At 36.4% G+C, this 20,124-nt stretch overlaps 1 protein-coding gene and 1 pseudogene across 1 annotated transcript in view; one reads left to right on the top strand and one right to left on the bottom strand.

Annotated features, from left to right (window-relative positions):
* Positions 1 to 7,235, top strand: part of LOC116131947 — a 39,307-nt pseudogene extending 32,072 nt beyond the window's left edge.
* LOC116131946 (patatin-like protein 2) overlaps positions 1 to 20,124 on the bottom strand; it is a 101,519-nt gene that overhangs the window by 62,473 nt on the left and 18,922 nt on the right. Inside the window, exon 7 of the mRNA XM_031417623.1 lies at positions 8,502 to 8,847. Within this exon, the coding sequence (XP_031273483.1) occupies positions 8,769 to 8,847 (79 nt within the window). The 3' untranslated portion in view covers positions 8,502 to 8,768. Of the gene's footprint in view, positions 8,848 to 20,124 lie in introns of the transcript that reaches the window.

Genomic DNA, 20,124 nt, shown 5'->3' with positions numbered 1-20,124 from the left:
GAAACAGAACCCTAATAGCACCGTCGCTTTTCGTTGTGGAGGAAAAGAAAAAACGATGGTGGATTAGGGTTTAATCCAACTTTTAATATGTATATTGTAGTTTTTTCAAATATCAGGGACTTTTTTGTCTCTATAAATTGAATATGGGGGGCAGAAAAGTCATCCTAACTCAATATGGGATACTTGTAATTTAAAGGATATATAAGGGCAAATGTGCTCGGAATGATAATATATTAAGGGCAAAATAGGGTAAAAATTATGATTACCCTGGTAATCCAACATTAACACCCCCTGGAAAGGTAATCTGATTACCCCCAATATTACCAATAGTAACCACTATTTGTAATAAAATATTACTGTAATATTATATTACTTGACAACCAAACGAGGGAATCTTGAAAGTTAAACAAAGATTACAGGATTTATCTTATTTCACCCCGAACCAAACGCACCCTAAAGTAATACTTTTTATGACACATTTATCTTCTCAAAGACAATCATGTCATCTTGCATCATCAATTTTTTGAAACCATTCAAACAACCAAATTATTACATTTCAAAAATATAATAATTTATGTCATGCAATGATGCAATATAAGATAATTTAATCAAATTAAACATCCTACATTAAAATTACCACCATCATACATACATAATATCACAATTCATCATATGAATTAATAATCCATAACTTTATGCTAACATCAAATTCCACCACTAAACACTTGCAACATTTGCATACACTTCATGCAAAAATATACTTTAATCAAATTAAAGATAACACATTTAGCATGTCAAAGCATAAACCATTTAATCAAAGTAATGGAAATGAACATGCATGAACATTTTTCTAAATGAATCATCATGCAACATTTCCTAAAACATCATTCATCAATACATGAATGAAATGACATTTTTATGGCAAAACTAGTCATGGCCGAAAATGACATATATGCATGCATGTAGTTTTCAACACATTTCATGCAATAATCATCATCCAAACATGCTTTAAATCATATTCTAACATACCCAAACATATTAGAGCAAGAAGAAAAACATGTTTTCCAAAGATCAAGAGATGGCCGAGACATACACATGCATCAAACATGCTTATTACATCAAACAACTCATCCAATACTAAGGCATGCTCATTATAACCATTATCATCATTCAAACATATAAGAATGAGAAGAAGAATGAACATATACCTCTGATCTATGTATGGCCGAGACATGCATGTAAAGATCTACTATGAAAAAAACATTTTTGAACCATATCACTAACATGCAAACTCAACCAAGTTTGATGAACATATGAACACATGGAAAATGCCATTTTAGCTTATAAATTCGACATGCAAGGAGCTTTTAGCTCTGATACCGTTTGAAAGATTCAGCATGCATGAAGAGTGGTGGAGATGGAGAATGAAAGCATGAAAGCATGGATAAAAAAAACGGTTTACATGCAAAGCTTGGATATGAGATTATACCTACTCCTTTGCTTTGGATTGATGAAGATTAGCTTCAAAAGGATGAAACCTCCACACTTTAACACCACCTTGAGAGGATTAGAGAGTGGCCTTGGCTAGGGAGAGAGAGCTTTTAGTTTGTGTTTGAGTGAACAAGTGAATAATGAACAAAAATGCAACCTTTTGCACTTATATATACTTGGGCTATTTTGCAATTATTTATTTTTCACTTCCAAGCCCAATAAAATCTTATTTTATAAAGGGACCCCACGAATTTATTATGCTACCCTTTGAATAATCAATATTATTCAAGGGCCCATGTAAAATAAACTAGTTTACATTAACAACCCATAAATTTACCCTTTTACCCTTTAACTATTAAAAGGTAATTTTTGTTCATCTCATTAATCTTAACACTTTAAGATATAATAATTAAATATAATTAATTATTTCTTGACCATTTTAACCCTTAAAATGTCACAAATAATTTTCTATGTAACTATTACTATAGAAATCCCGTTATTACCCTCGGAAGGTGCTAGCCCTCTTCAGACAATCATATCTCTCTCTCATCCTTCTCTAACTTCTCAAGGCTATTGGTGTGACCATGTAAGTCCACCGTGGATTAGTCGTGAGCCGGTTCTGGATGAATCTGAAAACCTGTCCGGAGGCCCAACGACTATGGTAAACATCTAGCAATGTGTCATAGTCCCTAAACCACGATGAAGAAATACTTCATTGAACCCATTTCAGATCATACGTACCATGCAGGTAAAGTCCCTCCATTGAGATATCCTGATCGAACACAGATTCATAGAATATCAAAATCCTAAACTCGATCTTCTATCAAATCGTCGATCAATATGTTCAGAACTAGTCATCACAAACTTGCTTTTGTATGACTAATAATAGGCTCTGGCCAGAGATTCTGATTTTCGACATTTATCGACGTTCGTCTAGGAACTCGAATCCGGATGGAGTCAGCGGTACTCCCGATCCTATATTTTCGAGTAAATGGATCCCCTCTTGACCATCGTTCATTTCTGCATATGAACAACGCATGACCAAATAGGCTTTATCATATGAAACATGATTAGTCTTGTTCTTATACACCGTATGAACCATACACATCCGTATCAAATCCAACTACAATGTCTCAAGTCAAAGGACTACATCGTGCACTGATGTAACCAAATGATAAATCATGGACTATATGCTTTTCCAAGTGATTTGTCGTTATTCGGTCACATTCGAAAAACAGTTCACCAACTGCTAATCCATACCAATGCCCCAGTGACATGACTATCATCATCATCCGTACTTATATCAACTCATGATATCTTTTGGAAGCATCCGATATGCCTACTGTGCAATATAGTTGCCCAAATTATATTACTTCTGTAAGGAACCCTTTTCGATAATTCATTTACCGATTAAATGAATCATCTGGATAATTTATATACATACTTTATTTTAAATGCATGACTGAATAAAGGAAGCAATTTATATATATGAATTGAAGAACTCTTTCTTCTATTATTTATTATATATAGATACAAAATAAAATGCTCTGAGATCGACAACACGAATGGTTTCTAGGGCATACACTAATATACACTAACAGTCTGCAGCAGCTCAAGCTTTGTTTTCTACACATACAACTTCACCACAGTTGAATAATGCAAACCATGCTACTGATCTGGCTAGTTCACCATCTTCCACCTCTCCTCCAACTTCAGCTGTTCCTACATAACTTCAGTCCACTGCAACAACTTTAGCTGCTTCTAATGTGGCTACACAGATTCAGTCCACTGCAGCACTTTCAGCTGCTCCTAATGTAGCTACACAGTTTCAGTCCACTACAACATCAACTCCCACTGCAACATAAACTCTGACATATATTCATACGATTCTAAAGGAACTAAAAACTGCTAAAGAAGCCTTGGAGATTCCAGAATGGAGATAGGCTATGGAAGCTGAGTATCTAGCTCTCATGAAAAATAATACTTGGGAAATGGTACCCTATGAGGATGGAATGCATGTTGTAGGCAGCAAATGGGTCTTTAAAACGAAGTTGAATTCTGATGGATCTTTACAAAAATATAAGGCTCGATTGGTGGCCAAGGGGTTCCAACAAACTCCTGGTCTGGACTATTTTGATACATTTTCTCTGGTAGTGAAGGCAACAACCATTCGTATTATGTTCTCTTTGGCTATCTATTATGATTGGGGAATCCAGCAAATTGATATTAATAATGCGCTTCTCAATGGTGAGTTGGCAGAAAAAGTTTACATGATGCCACGAATTGGTTTTTCTGAAGGTTCTCAATCATAGCAAGTTTGTCATCTTCATAAGGCCTTATATGGCTTAAAACAAGCCCCAAGGGCATGGTTTGATAAGTTAAAAGGTGCTTTACTGACCTGGGGTTTTGTTAACTCTACCTCTGATGTAAGTTTGTTCTACTACAAAAGAGATTATGATGTGATTTATTTGTTAGTATATGTGGATGATATATTGATAACAAGGAATAATTCTTCTCTAATTGACCAAGTGGTAAAGGATCTTAATAATCAGTTTTCTCTCAAGACAATGGGGGTTGTGCACTACTTTTTGGGTTTGAGGTTCAAAGAAATCACTCTGGTTTGCTGCTTACTCAGAGTAAATATGCCCAGGAACTGCTAGAAAAGGCTCGAATGGCAGATTCTAAGCCATGTATCACGCCAATGGCCACAGATTCCAAACTGGTGAGAGATGTTGGAACTTTGTTTGATAATCCTACATTGTTTCAAAGCATAATTGGTGGTCTTCAGTACTTAACTCTATCCCGACCAGATTTGGCTTTTACGGTTAACAAATTGAGCCAGTTTTTATCTAATCCAACTGAAGCTCACTGGACTGCTTGTAAAAGGGTCTTACGGTATATCAAAGGTACCCTAAACTATGGACTTGTTTTTAAAAGAACCAAAGAGTTTAATATTGAAGCATATGCCGATGCGGATTGGGCGAGTGATGTGAATAATAGGAGATCCACTAGTGGGTATGCTGTTTTTCTTTCGGGTAATCTAGTTCAGTGGAGTTCCCGAAAACAGAAAGTTGTTTCACTTTCTTCCACTGAAGCTGGATATAGAGCTTTAAGTCAAGCAGCCACTGAAGTTGTATGGACTCAACATCTTTTTAAAGAACTTGGGATTGAGGTTAAAAATGTACCAGTCATATGGTGTGATAACATGAGTGTTGGTGCACTCTCCGCAAATCCTGTGTTTCATGCAAGAACTAAACACATCGAAATTGATGTTCATTACGTGAGAGAACTAGTAGCTCGAAAATAGCTGAATGTACAATATGTAGCTTCAGAATTTCAAAAAGCTGATGTCTTAACAAAATCTTTTCCTGGTAATCATTTTGGTATGCTGCGTACTCAGCTGAATGTGGTCTGTGATCTACCAGAGTAATGCTATTGCAGTGGTGTAACTCGGTTTGTTCAGCTATTGATAATTGTTTGTTTTCTGCCAAAGTCATGTTCATGCAGTGGTGAAATATAGTTGTTCTTGCAGTTGAATGTTGTTTGTTCTTGCAATTGAATGTGGGTTGTGATCTGCCAAAGTAATGCTATTACAATGGTGTAACTCAGTTTTGTTCTTGCAGTTTAATGGTGTTTGTGATCTGCAATATCAGTGGGGTGTAACTCAGTTTTGTTCTTGCAGTTTAATCGTGTTTGTGATCTGCAGTATCAGTGGGGTGTAACTTAGTTTGTTCTTGCAGTGGTGTAACTCAGTTTTGTTCTTGCAGTTTAATGGTGTTTGTGATCTGCAGTATCGGTGGGGTGTAACCTAGTCTGTTCTTGCAGTTTAATGGTGTTTTGTGATATGCAGTATCAGTGGGGTGTAACTCAGTTTTGTTCTTGCAGTATCAGTGGAGTCTTCTATTGGTTCAAGAATGGTTTAGTTTGAGGGGAAATATTGTGATATGAAGTGTAGGTGTCAGACTTTAAAGGAGTCTTCTGTTGGTTCAAGAGTGTTTAGTTTGAGGGGAAATATTGTGATATGAAGTGTAGGTGTCAGACGTAAAAGGAGTTTCTCTTTTCTGTATTCGCATGCTCTGTTATGGTTTCTATTACAGTTTATGCTTTGTTTAGTTTGTAGAAACCTGGGGTGAAATTGTAAGAATAGAAAAGATGACTTGGGTTATTTTGTAAACTCTGATGAGTTATGTAAACGGTGCGTTTTAGACACCATCAGCATTATAAGTGTGTCTGCGCAAGATTCAAACAGTTAATGAAAACACTTTACCAAAGAACGTAGAGTTTGTTAAATCAACTACTCTGTTTCTTCTCTGCATTTTTCGTTCATTTCTTTGAGCTTTCTTCTTGAAATCTACATGACATCAAGCAACTCCAGCCGACCATCTTTTCCAGCTATCAGGTACATTTTCCTTATGAGATCTTCAATATTCCATCCTTTATATTCACGTTAAATGAATGTGTATAATATTGCCTTTAGCAGTCAAAACTACATATATAAGAAAGTGGTGAGAGATTTCAACTCCACTATTTTCAATCAATTAGCATGTGTCTTTCGTGGAATAATAGGTGAAACAGAATCAAAGCTTAGATGCATTATTGTCAGACATATGCATAGCAACCTCAGCAGCACCAACTTATCTTCCAGCACACTATTTCGAAACCAAGGACTCGGCAGGGAAAGTGAGAGACTTCAACCCGGTGGAGTTGCCGCAAATAACCCGGTACATAACTACATAATAAAGTTTCTGCATATTGACGTAGCAATTAATATTTTTCTCGGGCGTAGGAAATAAAAATCAACTAATCCTGTGCCTTTCTACTTGTAGACATTAGTTGCTATTGGTGAAGTAACAAAGGTAATTACTAGGGGAAGTCCCGACTTCTTGCCTATAAAGCCAATGGACTATGAACGGTTTCTAGTTATATCCCTAGGAACTGGCTCGGCCAAAAAAGACGGAAAATACAGTGCCGAAGAAGCAGCAAAGTGGGGCGTATTGGGTTGGTTAACAAGTGGTGGTTCCACTCCATTAGTTGATGTGTTTACTCAAGCAAGTGCAGATATGGTAGATTTACACATTTCTGTGGTTTTCCAAGCTCTTCACTCGGAAAAGAACTATCTTCGGATTCAGGTAGCTATTAGGTTATCATTCAAGTTATTTCTCTAATTATTACTATATTCGCTGACTAAAAATCAATCATTCATAAAACTTTTGAATGAAACAACTCAGGATGATAAATTAAACGGCGTCGTATCTTCGGTTGATATAGCTACAAAGAATAACTTGGAAGACCTTGTGAAAGTTGGGGAAAATTTGTTAAAGAAACCAGTTTCAAGGGTGAATGTGGAATCGGGCATCTTTCAACCTTTTAATAATGGTGAAACCAATGAGGAGGCTCTCATAAGGTATACATAATATCTAATAATATTTCCAAATTTCTGTCTTAAAGTTTTTCTTAGTTATGATGCCATGGGAAACCTTTTACGTTGCAGGTTTGCGAAACTACTTTCGGACGAGAAGCGGCTTCGCCAGGCTAGGTCACCGTCACCCAATGGACGGGCTGCAAATTCTAACTAGTTAATGATTATATAAGATTAGTAATAGATTTATTGGTGTTGCAAATAAGGATGCTGATGCACCTTTACAGTTAATTACTGTTATCCAATTAAGCTGTTTGAATAAATCCCAGATTACTGTGGGATATCTTGTAAGGTCTTGTATAACAAGGGGTGGAGCACTGCCCCCCCGCCCCGCCTCCGCGTCTGATTCTTCATTAATTAGTCACTGTATTTTGAAAAATCTCAGATAGATTAATAATAAGCATCTCCATTTTTTATTTCAGTTGTTGCATGCGTACTTTTTTTTTTTTTTTTTTTTTAATTATGGTTACTTAAAAAATGGACACTTTATTTAAACCGTTCTGATAAATCGTCATTTCAAGCAATATTAATTTTCACTTCTTTTGTTTCAGATAGGCCGGGATTAGTTTCCTTATATATCTTTCAATTCAGAGATATTGAAAACAAAACCATCTTTCAATTCTTTCTCAAAAAGGTAATGACATGCCATTACTTAATATAACTCTATTGCAATTAATTCAAAGCCAGCAATTAATCATTTTAAGCGAGACGGAAGCTTCCATATTTGGGACTATTTAATTGTGACGGTTGTTATTACACTAATATCCACTGGTGAACATGGATTGTGACTGCTACCTACTTTGTGTATGGTTATGTCTCGCGTGGGTGGACCATTTCAATGTCCTCCATCACTAATTTAATGGCGCATTGACTAAAGATCATATATATTCTTGTTGTTATGTATAATAGGTTAGAAATCAAGGCCAAAGGAGAGCACAATCCAAAAGACCGATCTGATAGGTGGGAGAATCCCTAGGTTTAAGTATCATATTTGGTAAGTGTGAGATCCCGATATAGAATTCTAACATTGCAGCACCCCGTTTCAAGAGCTGACGTCTACGGTAGATCCTTTGTCCCCTTTGGACGGCTTCACTTACCTATCAGCCATTGGATACACATTACACCTTAATCTATTTTATAGGTAACCCTTTCCGCAACCTAACTCTCAATAAAAGCACCAATGTTAGAACTCAAACCTAAGGGAAAGCATAATCCAAAAGACTGGTCCAATAGGTGCGAGAGCCCCTAGGCTTAAGTATCACACTTGGTGGGTGTGAAATCCCAATGTGAGATCCTAATATAATATTCCACATTTCCAGAAAGCCCAAGTTTCTCTTTTTAATTTGGGATAAAAACCCTGATGCTTTTTTATTTTGATCGTCGATTAATTAAGCCAGCGTTTGGTCTAAAATTAACTCAAACCTCATAAACTGTTGGATATATAAAATGCGACCAAAAGAAAATCGAATATATTTCTAATTACTTGCAAAATTACTGAATCCAAATTGGATTATCAGATGTCTTTTTGTTAATATTATTAAAGTCCAACTTTGATATATATTAATTACATTACTATCAACAGGAATTAAATTCCATAATTAATCAGCTCCATATATATATAAGAAGGAAGGGTTTTACCAATTTACAATAATTAGATACCAGTATCTCATGATATAACAGTATATACTTTTATCAACTTTGCACTATAACATTATTTATTCAAATTGATAAACAAAAGAATGAATAAATTACATAGACCATCTCGTTTGAATTTTTATTCTAAATAGAATAAAAAATAACTCAAGTTTATTTGACTAATTAAAAAAAAATGAAATAACTAGTCGAACAATAATATTGTTCACTTTAAATTTGTCACCCTTCCATGTGGTGATTTTAGGTCACGAGTTCGCTTCTCCTTTGAGAGAATTTCTGCAAATCTGCATATAAACAAATATATATACAAAAATTAGTAATGATTTTAGGTTTACCTGTATCATGACCAAAAATTAGTAATGATATATACAAAAATTTCTGCAAATCTGCATATAAACAAAAATTAGGTATATATGCTAATACTGATTATTTTAGAAAACATAGTACAAAAGTTATGTACCTTATGAGAGCCTCTTCATTTGTACCCTTATGACAAGGCTCACAGACTCCAGTCTCAAAATTAACCTTTGTAACTGGTTTCTTCAGTAGTCTTTCACCAATTCCCACAAGACTCTCCAAGTTCTTTTTGGTGGCTATATCCATGGAAGACTCGTTTCCGGTTAGGGTATCATCCTGAAATTTTTCATCAAATTGATTAGAGAGATAACATACTGTTGTGCGTGAAACAGAATTCAAACCTATCAATCAACACTCACAAACAGAATCACAAGGCTTAAACTACCAAGAACACAATCAAGAACACAAGATTTTTACCGTGGTTCGCTTATTCCAATGGAATAAACTACGTCCACGTTGAGCTCCAAGCAAATTGGGACTCACTGCACTATAAGGATCAAAGGAATACAATACAACCCAATCACAACCAAATCTCTCAACTTTACACTTATACAACAATCACTCAAACCTCCCTGTAATCACAATAAGCTAACCCGAAAAACTGAAAGCCTATACCAGAAACACTACTCTGTAATTTCTGCTAACAAGATTCCACAGAATCTAACCTGATTACAATGTTCAAATAGAAAATCAGAAGACTAAAACCTGTTGTAAAATGCGTGAAAGAGAAGACGAAGCTACGGTGCGAATTTTCTAGATTTGCTGCTTTTTACCTTTGACTTAATGAGCTATAATGGCCGTCAGATCTGAATAGAATCATGGCTGAGGATTGACACTTAAGCAACACCAAAAACGTCACGTTTCACTTGACACCGTTGAAGCTTCACCCAACAACCTCACCTTGAAGCTTTCACACCCACCAAGTCAAAAAAAAAAATAACCTTATTAGTGCAGTTTCATCACAGGTTGCTTATCACAGCTCGTGTTGCGGTCATTTGACATGCAGTAAGTTCAGCAGTGCTTGAACTTAATCGGAGTCACCACCTTTGTTCCCATGTCGCAGGATTGTCTTCAGTTGGTACCTTTTTCAGGCATCACTCCTTTCTCAACTGCTCCCTACAAAGTGGACTTGACATCACATGTTGGTCCTTCGGTGGTACACCGGATTCTTGCATAATGATTGCACTTTGGCTGTCCGAATAGATAACTGTACCATCCAGCAGCTCTACCTCTGATAGTAACCCTTGGAGCCAAAGGGCTTCTTTGAATACGTCCGTGACACCACATATCTGCCTCGGTGGTGGACAGTGCAACATTGGCTGAAGCTGGGACTTCCAGCTCACACAATTTCCCCCAAGGTAACAAGTATGCGTAGTTGACTTCTTGAGTCCTTGTCACCTGCAAAATCAGAGTCTACAAAACCTACAGATCAAGTGAGTCAAATCTTTTTCCATATTCCAGACCAACATTTAATGTTCGTTATATACCTAAGCAACCATTTGAGGGCAAGCCAATTGCTCAAAGCCAGGATTTGACATAAATCGGCTTAAAAGGGAAATTGCAAAGGAGAGGTCTGGTCTATGTGCTAATCATGGCATACATACAACCCAATTACATTAGCATAGGAGCATTTTCCATTTTAATTAAATCTGCATCTGTTTGGGACTTGACTCTTTTAACATGAATGTTCCACCAAAGGTACTGTTCCTACTTTAAACCTGTCATGCCAAATTTGGTCACCAGTTTTTGCAAATATGAAGTCTGATGCACCTTAGTTCAATGCTTTCTGTTTCTATCTATGACCATGCCTAAAATTCTTCTTGCATTTCCTAAATCTTTCATATCAATTCAGAGTTTAATTTTTTCTTTAACCTTCTATCCTAGATTTAGACTTGCAAATTAAAAGCATGTCATCAACATACAGTCAAATCCAAAGCATATCATCATATAAAGCATAATAGAACGCTGTCATATTTGCTTCTCTTGAAGCCAACACTAAATAAAAGCATCAAAACGTTTTAACCACTGCCTAGGGACTGTTTCAGTCCTATATGATTTGTGAAGGCAATACATGGTTTGGCAGGTTTTTACTACAAAACCTTGGCTGTCTCATATAAATTTTTTCATCCAAATTCCCATGCAAAAAGGCGGTTTGGACTCCAACTGTTCTAATTCCAAGTCCTATGGGCAACAATGGCTAACATGATCCTAATGGTTTTTATTTCACAACGGGGAGAATATCTCGTTAAAGTCTATTCCCTCCCGCTGTGTGAGCCTTAGCTACCAACCTAGCCTATATCTAGGAGGTCAGAAGAGGTCATACCTTCCTTCGTTTGAATAGCCATCTGCACTCCACCAGTTTCTGGTCTTTGGGATTTGGAACCAAAGACCAGTTCCATTTACCTTAAGGGACAGCATCTCTTCCTCCATTGCAGCTTGCCATTGTGCTTTGTCTTTAGATCTAACTGCTTCTTCATAACATCTGTTTCTGACTCTGAACTTGTGCCCCTGCCACCAGGCTGTGTAGATCAAATCTGCATAGGAGTATCTTGATGGTGCTTGATTTCTCTCCCTAGTTCTATCCCTGGCTAGCTGGTACTGGGCTAAAGGTCAGAATGGGGTTCAGCAGGTTCTGTTGCTTTTCCTCATCCAAAGTCAAGGTCCAGATCGGGTTCATTTACTTCAGCTTCCTGATGTTCCATCCAGGTTGAATTTCAGCAGACTCCACCTCAATTTGGACTCTCTCAGCTGGTCCTGGTTCATAGGATTGCTGCTTGTTGTCTGCATCAGTTAGCAACTTGCAAGGAAATTATTTTCATTGAAATTACATCCCTACTAATTATTATTCTAACTCCTGGGGTACTTCTATCCCAAAGCCTATACCCTTTTGTTCCCTCTTGATAACCTAGGAAGACACACCTAAGACCTAGATCTAATTTCCCTTCACTGTTATGGACGTATGCAGCACATCCAAAGGTCCTCAGTGTGCTAAATTAGGTTTCCTATCACTCCATTTTTCCTCAGGACACTTAAGCTGATGGCACTAAGGACTTCTGTTAATAAGATAGGCAATGTGTTTAGGCTTCTCCCCAAAAGGACTTAGGAAGGCAGGATGTGAAGAGAAGGCATCTCACCTTCTCTAAAAGGGTTCTGTTCATTCGTTCAGCAACCCCATTCTGTTAGGAGTTCTCCTAACAGTTCTATGTCTTGATGCCATGTTCAGTGCAGAAGGAGTCAAATTCCTGGTTACAGAACTCTAAACCATTGTCTGTTCTAAGGGTTTTAATTTTTCTGTCAGTTTGGTTCTCTACAAGGACCTTCCAACTTTTAAACCTACCCAAAGCTTCATCCTTATCCTAGCAAGAAAACCCACACCTTCCTACTGTAATCATCTACTATAGACAAAATAACTACTACCCCCCGTGTGATTTGACCCTTTCTGCCCCCACAGATCAGCATGCAAGTATTCTAAGCAGTTGGCAGCCAGGTGAGTCCCCTTTTGGAAACTCAACCTGTGTTGCTTGCCCATATGCAGTCTCCCAAAAATCGAGGTCTAATAAGGTCCTTACAATACCATGGCTGCTTATAGAGGATGTCCAGGCCCTTGCTCATATGCCTAATCTTAGTGCCATTTTTCAGTAACATTCAGGTTAGTAGAAACCAAAGCAGAATTTAACAATCAGCATAATAGGATCCAGACAGAATATACAGCCATTTCTTTTTATCCCTTCAAGCAAAACACCAGTTATTTTTATAAACATACAGGCAACCATTTTCAGCTTTATACCTACAACCAGATTCATCTAAGATACCTAATGAAATCAAGTTTCTTTTTAATTCTGGAATGTACCTCACTTTAGTCACTTGACAGTTTTACCACTGTTTAGTTTTAATGTTGCTGCCTATCCCTTCAACCCTACATGCTTATTTTCCCCATGTAGACAGTTTCTAACCTATTCTCCTCATAGTCCTGAAACCAGTCTTTATTGGGACTCATATGAAAAGAGCACCCGAGGTCCCTTACCCAATCATTTATCTTTCTGTTTTAAAACAGTTAAACTTCAGATTCTTCTAAACTGGACTTAGAGGTTGCTAGGTGCTTTCAGTATTCCCTTGTTTCTGTTTCTTAGCCAGGCATAACATTCTTTTTCAAATGGCCACCTTGTTACAAAAGAAACACTTCCTTTTTCTCCTTGGGCCTTACGGTTTTGTTTTCCCCTTTTCTCTATCTCCTAGGCCCACTATCAGACTGGACAGAATACTAATCTGATTAAAATCCCCTTCCTTTAACAAAAGATTACTACCAGTTCTTCTCTGCACTTTAATCTCTAATTCCCTAGCTTTAATCCAGAAACTATTAAGTCTACGCTTGGGACAGTACCAGTATATTGAAGGGCATTTTTTACAACCTGGTAATCTTCAGCAAAGAATTCAAAGAATCATAGCTAACTCGAGTCTCCGAGTTCTTGATCTGTCCCCTTCAACACTTGGGTCAGTTTCAAGAACCATCAATATTCTCATCAATAGTCCTAGAGCTATCCATTTTATATGCAAATAAAACACCTTTAAGTAAGCTAGATTAGGAGCAGATTGTAATGCATAAAGAGATTCGAGTTTACCCCCATAGTCCGCGTCGGAGTTTTCAAAACCGTCTCCTTCGCAGGACCGCTCGGAGAGGTTCATGATTATCAATTGTACGCCTCCTCCTCCAACTCTGCCTTTTTTTTCAGTTTCTCCTCTGACCATGGTCACGTCCTTCTCAGTGCATGGCTACCTGGTTATGAATAACAACGCCCTTCATTTTCTTTTTCCAACTTTGAAATCAATTTTCCCATCAATTGGTGTGATTTCGACTCTTGTAGTAGTCATAGTGACAGATTACTGTTTTGGATCTGAATGACACAAAACCCTAATCGGGTTAAGGGTTGAATTCGAACTAATTTCACGAAATTGATCGGATATTCTAAGGTTTTCTAAACCCTAAGCCACTAATTTGGACTGATTATACCGAAACCCCCATTTGTAAAAACCCTAGTTTCAAGAATCACTCAAATCCAGACCGAATAAACCCTAATCTCGCTCTTGATACCACTGTTGTGCGTGAAACAGATCAAACCTATCAATCAACACTCACAAACAAATCACAAGCTTAAACTACCAGAACACAATCCAAACACAAGATTTTACCGTGGTTCGCTTATTCCAATGGATAAACTAACGTCCACGTTGAGCTCCAAGCAAATTGGGACTCACTGCACTATAAGGATCCAAGAATTACAAGTACAACTCAATCACAACCACATCTCCTCAACTCCTTACACTTATACAACAATCACTACTAACCTCCCTGTAATCACAATAAGCTAAACCCGAAAAACTGAAAGCTATACCAGAAACACTACTCTGTAATTTCTGCTAACAAGATTCACAAGAATCTAACCTGATTACAATGTTCAAGAGTAGAAAAATCAGAAGACTAAAACCTTGTAAATGCGTGAAAGAGAAGACGAAGCTACTGTGCGAATTTCTAGATTTGCTGCTTTTATACCTTTGACTTATGAGCTAATAATGGCCGTCATATCTGAATAGAATCAATGGCTGAGGATTGACACTAAGCTAACCCCAAAAACGTAAGCGTTTCACTTAGACACCGTTGAAGCTTCACCCAACACATACTATATAATATTTGTTAATTAACACCATGAACATGTATATGTACCTGAATTCGAAGATAACTTTCTTCGAATGAAGTGCTTTAAAACGTTATATGTGAAAGTCTATCATGTCGCCGCTAGATTGCATAAACACATCTCAATGAGTCGAACTTTCACTGGTCAACCCATCCCAACAGACCCCACTTTGCCGCTTTATGAGCATCGTACTTCTCTTCCGTCTTGGCGAACCGTCCCCCTAATGATATCACCAAAAACGACCGTAGTCCATTGGCTTATAGAAGAAATCAGAACTCCCTCGAGTGATTTCTTTGGTCACCCGCTTATGCAACTAAGTCTGAAAAAAAAAAAAAAAAAAAAAATTAACAATTAATGAATAGATTTCTTGCAGCTTTAAGTCATACTGAAAATTTTTAAGTCTTAATTTTCGGGGTTTTACAGGATTATTAGCCGCCACTCCACCATCGATGAATCGAATCGTCTCGCATTTCTTTTGGCATGAGTTTCAAATTGATGGGCTGGAAGATAATTTGGGCAGCTGAAGTGCCAATGCAAATATCAGAAAGTAGGCATCTATGCTTGGTGCTTTTCTTCACCTAAACACAGAAACCGTGTAGAGCATCAGAATTGACTTCGAAGATTGGTATTTTTTTTTTTTTTTTCTTTTCTTCACTAAGACTGTGACACAGTTGGAATATGGTTATTCTAATTGAAATTGTTTCTAGACTCCAGAGAGAAAATAGCTAGATATAAATGGACCTCATAGCTGGAAAAATGGTTGGTTGGAGTTTCTTGATTGTCAAATTGGTATCCAACATTTGTCAACGTCTGGTGCAACCTATTATCTCCTAGTTTCTCCTTCCAAGGGTGATGTAGATATTTGCCTCATATTTGGTCCAGTAAGCGATTTGAGCAGCTTTGTACGTTAGCGAAGGACAACTGTTGTGTAACAAAAAGTATATACCTCATTAGTAAGTTATGATGAAAAATAAGTCCTTGATGTACAAACTTCGATGACTTAGCATCATTTCCTTTCTTTATTCATATTGTAAGTTCACGATGATACCTCTGTTGGGGAAAGATTTTGGGGCAGTGGATTTAGATAGAATTCCTTGATATCTTTGGCAGCAAACAAAGGACGGTTTTGTTCATTTGGGGCTGTTAGCATGGCGGTTACGAGGCCACCTGTGCTAGTTCCAGCAATCAACATCAAAGTATCTCCGCAAGTCTTGCTTCTCACCATCCAGTTTCTGCTTATAACAAAACATTTTCTAGTTATATTAAAAATAAATAAATAATTATAAAAGTTTCAACTGTAGAGCATTTTTACCTAAGCTCGGACTCTAAGAAGGCAAGAATAGTTGCCGGATAACCTCTAATTCCACCTCCATCTGCGGAGACAGTTATGGTTTCCATAAGTTGGGGCTGTAGGGTGTTGATTGGTTTCCATGTGAAATTATAAGGCATTAATGCATAAGGAATAGCGAAGGGATCGATTAAAGAGAGGGTACTTAATTAATTAATAAAAGTTTTGAAGATTTTAGTATTCGCAACTGCTGATGAGAACGAATGCACGCGATGCATGTATTTATAGACTTATTTTTCTGTGAAGTTTTGAATTTTCAATTTTGAAAATATTAGTTTTACCACAATAAACATTTCTTGTGTCTGCTTTTAAGATTATTTATCCCAAATTTGTCCTTTGTGTCGTTTTTTGTACATTCTGAGACTTGTCATGGGTTGACGCTTGGTCAACCACTTTTCGTGTCCAGAAAGCAATTGACTATTCCAGTTCCAATCTTTGAGGCGTAAAATCTTCAGTATCAATAAGCACAACTTAAGAGATTTCCACATTCAATTTGGGAAACTCTAAATAGCTTTTGAATTGGTCAATAATTTTCTTGGCCTTTGAGAGGATAATTTTTCACTTAAATGAATTTTCTTTTTTCTTTTTTAGTGGAGGGCAGCTTGATGATAGCAAGAATCTGGAATGACGAAAGCTTCAAAATTTTGAAGCAAGAACGTAGTTAAGATTTATGGATGAGGACCGATAAAACTTACAAAATATTATTATTTGTTGCACTCACATGGTATTCATGTGGCCATGTTGTCTGGACATAAAAAGTTAAGGCCCTATTACTCGTTAAACTCGTAAAGAAGGGTCAAAATAATAATAAACAAAATTTTTATTATAAAATAACTTTTAGCCCTCTCTTTTATCAACGCGTTTATTTGAATTTTGAAAGCAGGCAAACTTGTTCCAAACTTGGCATCGTCTTCGTCGCCCTAGCATCATATTTATCAGTTTTCTCAACGTGACCCATGAATCTCACCGCCAAATATTCTCGCGTTTAAGCAGTTGAATGTGAAGAACAAGAAACAACGGATGCATGCATTGGAAAAACAATTAATTTAATTAATTTTCATATGATTTTAGTGAACATTCGATCAATGATACGTGTGCGTTATTTCTTCTGTGGATGAAATTGTAGGGAAGTTGATGGATCACAGAACTGCGATAAGATAGCTCGAAAATTAAGTTGGAATTTTAATTATAAACTTCTGTGCCCAGACATATTGACCAATTCTCTTTCTTTATCATTTTATTTCTTGAATTGGTCTCATATTAGCAGACGTGAAATCCACAGTCCCTACAAGTTTAGTGTTTCTCGATGAAATTTTGAGAAAGATGTCATGTCTCTTTCCAATATTAATTATTTGTTGCACTCACATGGTATCACGTCGCCATGTGTTCTGGATATAAAAAGTTAAGGAGTCTATTAGAGCATCTTCAAAGGCTTTATATGACTCAATTGCTTTATATAAATAACCTATCCAAAAAATAAAAGTCTAAACATATTCTTTATTTTTAAATATAAATGATAAATGAGTTTGACTCTCTCCACATTTAGAGAGTCAATTTCATTTTTTATCATAATTTAATTAAAAATTATACGTTTCTATGCATTTTATTTATTAATTCTCTCTCTCCTTAGTCTCTTTCGTCTTTCTTAAAAATGAAGAGATATCTTATTAAATTTAAAAAGTCTATTGGATTTAAATAAAATGTGTTCTTTATATTAAAAATCAAAGAAAATCCTCTTATTATATGAATAATGCTCTTCAAAATAAAGATAGAAGTCTTGAAGATTGCTCTGTAAAACTCGTAAGAAAGGTCAAATAATAATTAAACAAATATTTTATTATAAATATAACATTAGCCCTCTCTTTTATTACGCGTTTATTTGAATTTTGAAGGCGCAAACCTTTTCCAAACTGTGCATCGCTTTCGTTCTGTCCATGCTCATATGATCATTCTCTAAAACGTGGTTTAGCGAATTAAGCCTAAGTGACTTATCCTTAATTTGCTGCTTATACAGTCAAAATGTAAATTTAGACATCATTTGTTACAGCATTAATCCAAATGTTTCTTAAACTTGTAACATTACAAACTTCTTTTGTTCATATCACCATCAACTCGGACTGTATCCGTAACTAGATATCTTTTTTTATTTATTGCTGTAGTTAACAACTTTTTTTCACCGTTTAATAATACTTTTTTATCCATAGACTTTTAAAATATTATTTAATATCCAAATTTTATACTCCGGTGGAGAAAGCAAACTTGTGTCTAGGTTTTTGGGCTCTTTAAAGAGAGTGATGTGATGAGTCTTTTGATCAGAATGTGGATTTTGAGGTTGAAATTTATCGAATTTGACTTGGAGGGGTGTTGCGCAAACCCTAAATCGCTCGATGTGCTGGGATTGGCAACAGTCAACGGGAGTAGGTGATTTAAGAGGTTTGTAGTGATGACTCTAGAAGAGAATGGTGGGGTATGGGTCGCAACAATGCCGGAATTGAAACGAATATAAATTTAGGTCATAAAAATAATATTTTAAAAGTATATAGTAGGGAAAGTGTCAATAAACACATTATTTAGGTGGAAAAAAGTGTTTACCTCTTATCGATTAAAATAATCTTAGTGCATTGTTATCGGACCCTCTTTTCTATGATGAGGGTAGTGTAAAATACAGATTAATAATTGTCTTCTCATTGTGGCGCTGGCTTATCCGCGCGGATCAATTTGATAAATACAACTTTGAATATAATTTGAATCGGTATTGGACATAGGACCACCTGTATAAGTAGTCGCTCTAAGTGACCATTTATTTTCATATTTATTACCTCGTGGTAATTCATGATGTATATTGCCGTTATATAATTGAATATAGTATAATATATATATATAACCCCTATGTAATGAGTATTTTGAATTAATTTGTGAGATATCACCGTTCGCTGATTATGTTTTCAGTGTCTTGTTGTTCAATAACCATAGTGTCTTCTGCGTATCGCTAGCCATATCTCTCTTTGAGTGCTTGAACTGAAATGGTTAACGAAGTAAGATGTGAACACTGATACTAAGTGAAAACGAAGAAGGTAAAATATTATTATTGGAGTCGAATACATATGAGTTGAAATGGGTAGGACGACTAACAAAGTCATGGTAGTATCGGCAATGCTGTAAGTACTAATGAGCATTAGCCGGTATGGTTTCAAGGAGCCGTTTCTCAGGTACATATAATTTTGACAAAGTCAACTAATTCATTAAATATATATACAGTAAAAAAAACACTCCTAGCTATGCCTAAAACAAGGCTTAGATTGGATTGTATATAGAACTGTGTGTCACACCACCTTAAGTGGTGGGCTGTATTTTAGTCTTCTTCTACTCTCACTTTGTGACCCAACCACAATTTCTTTCTGGCTTTCCTTTTGTACATCATTGATTTGGCTTTATACAACAGCCATCTGTTCACTGGGAAGAAATTGAAACCTAATGTTGACTGCTCCTCATAATTTTGATAAGTCAGTTACTTTTTCCGTTCAGAGCTTTTAAAACAACACGAAATTTCAAATCTCTCTGGTATCACTTTGCTAAGAGATTGTGAGTAAGTGATATTATGGCCGTCATCATATTCAATCAAGGTGAGATTTAACTCTCATTATGGTAAGATCAACCTCCCCTAACTTTGCAGAACTTGACCCGAAAGTTCCTGATCTCCTCTGAATAATCCAATCTTCACAAATTCTCTCATCCGTAATTTCTATTTGCTTCCGCCGTGTGAATGACTAGTATTTTCCTGAACATCAGCTGAAGTATCCGATTGTTGAATGAAGGAGCATTTTATAAAAAAAGCCAACTGAGGCAATATTTGAAAGTAAAAAACAAAAATTGCCATCACCCCCCTAACCCCTATTACATGCATCACATTCTTACCACGGGTTCTCCTCCGGATGGGAATCTCACCAACAATATTCTCTCGTGTTAGCATGTAATGTTAAGAACAAGAGACAAACGATGCATGCGTGAAAAACAATTAATTATTTTCATTTCTCAGGTGTTATAAACATATCCGCATCGTACTCTTCTACGTTGTATGGTAACTTGCTGGATCACAGAGACTAGCGGATCAATAATATCGAGGTAGCTTCGAAATTAATTTGAATTATTAATTTAAATTCTGTACC

This window comes from Pistacia vera, unplaced genomic scaffold, assembly GCF_008641045.1.
Source record: "Pistacia vera cultivar Batoury unplaced genomic scaffold, PisVer_v2 Contig246, whole genome shotgun sequence".
In the NCBI taxonomy this organism is placed as follows: Eukaryota; Viridiplantae; Streptophyta; class Magnoliopsida; order Sapindales; family Anacardiaceae; genus Pistacia; species Pistacia vera.
This window is presented reverse-complemented; position numbering and strand designations above follow the sequence as displayed.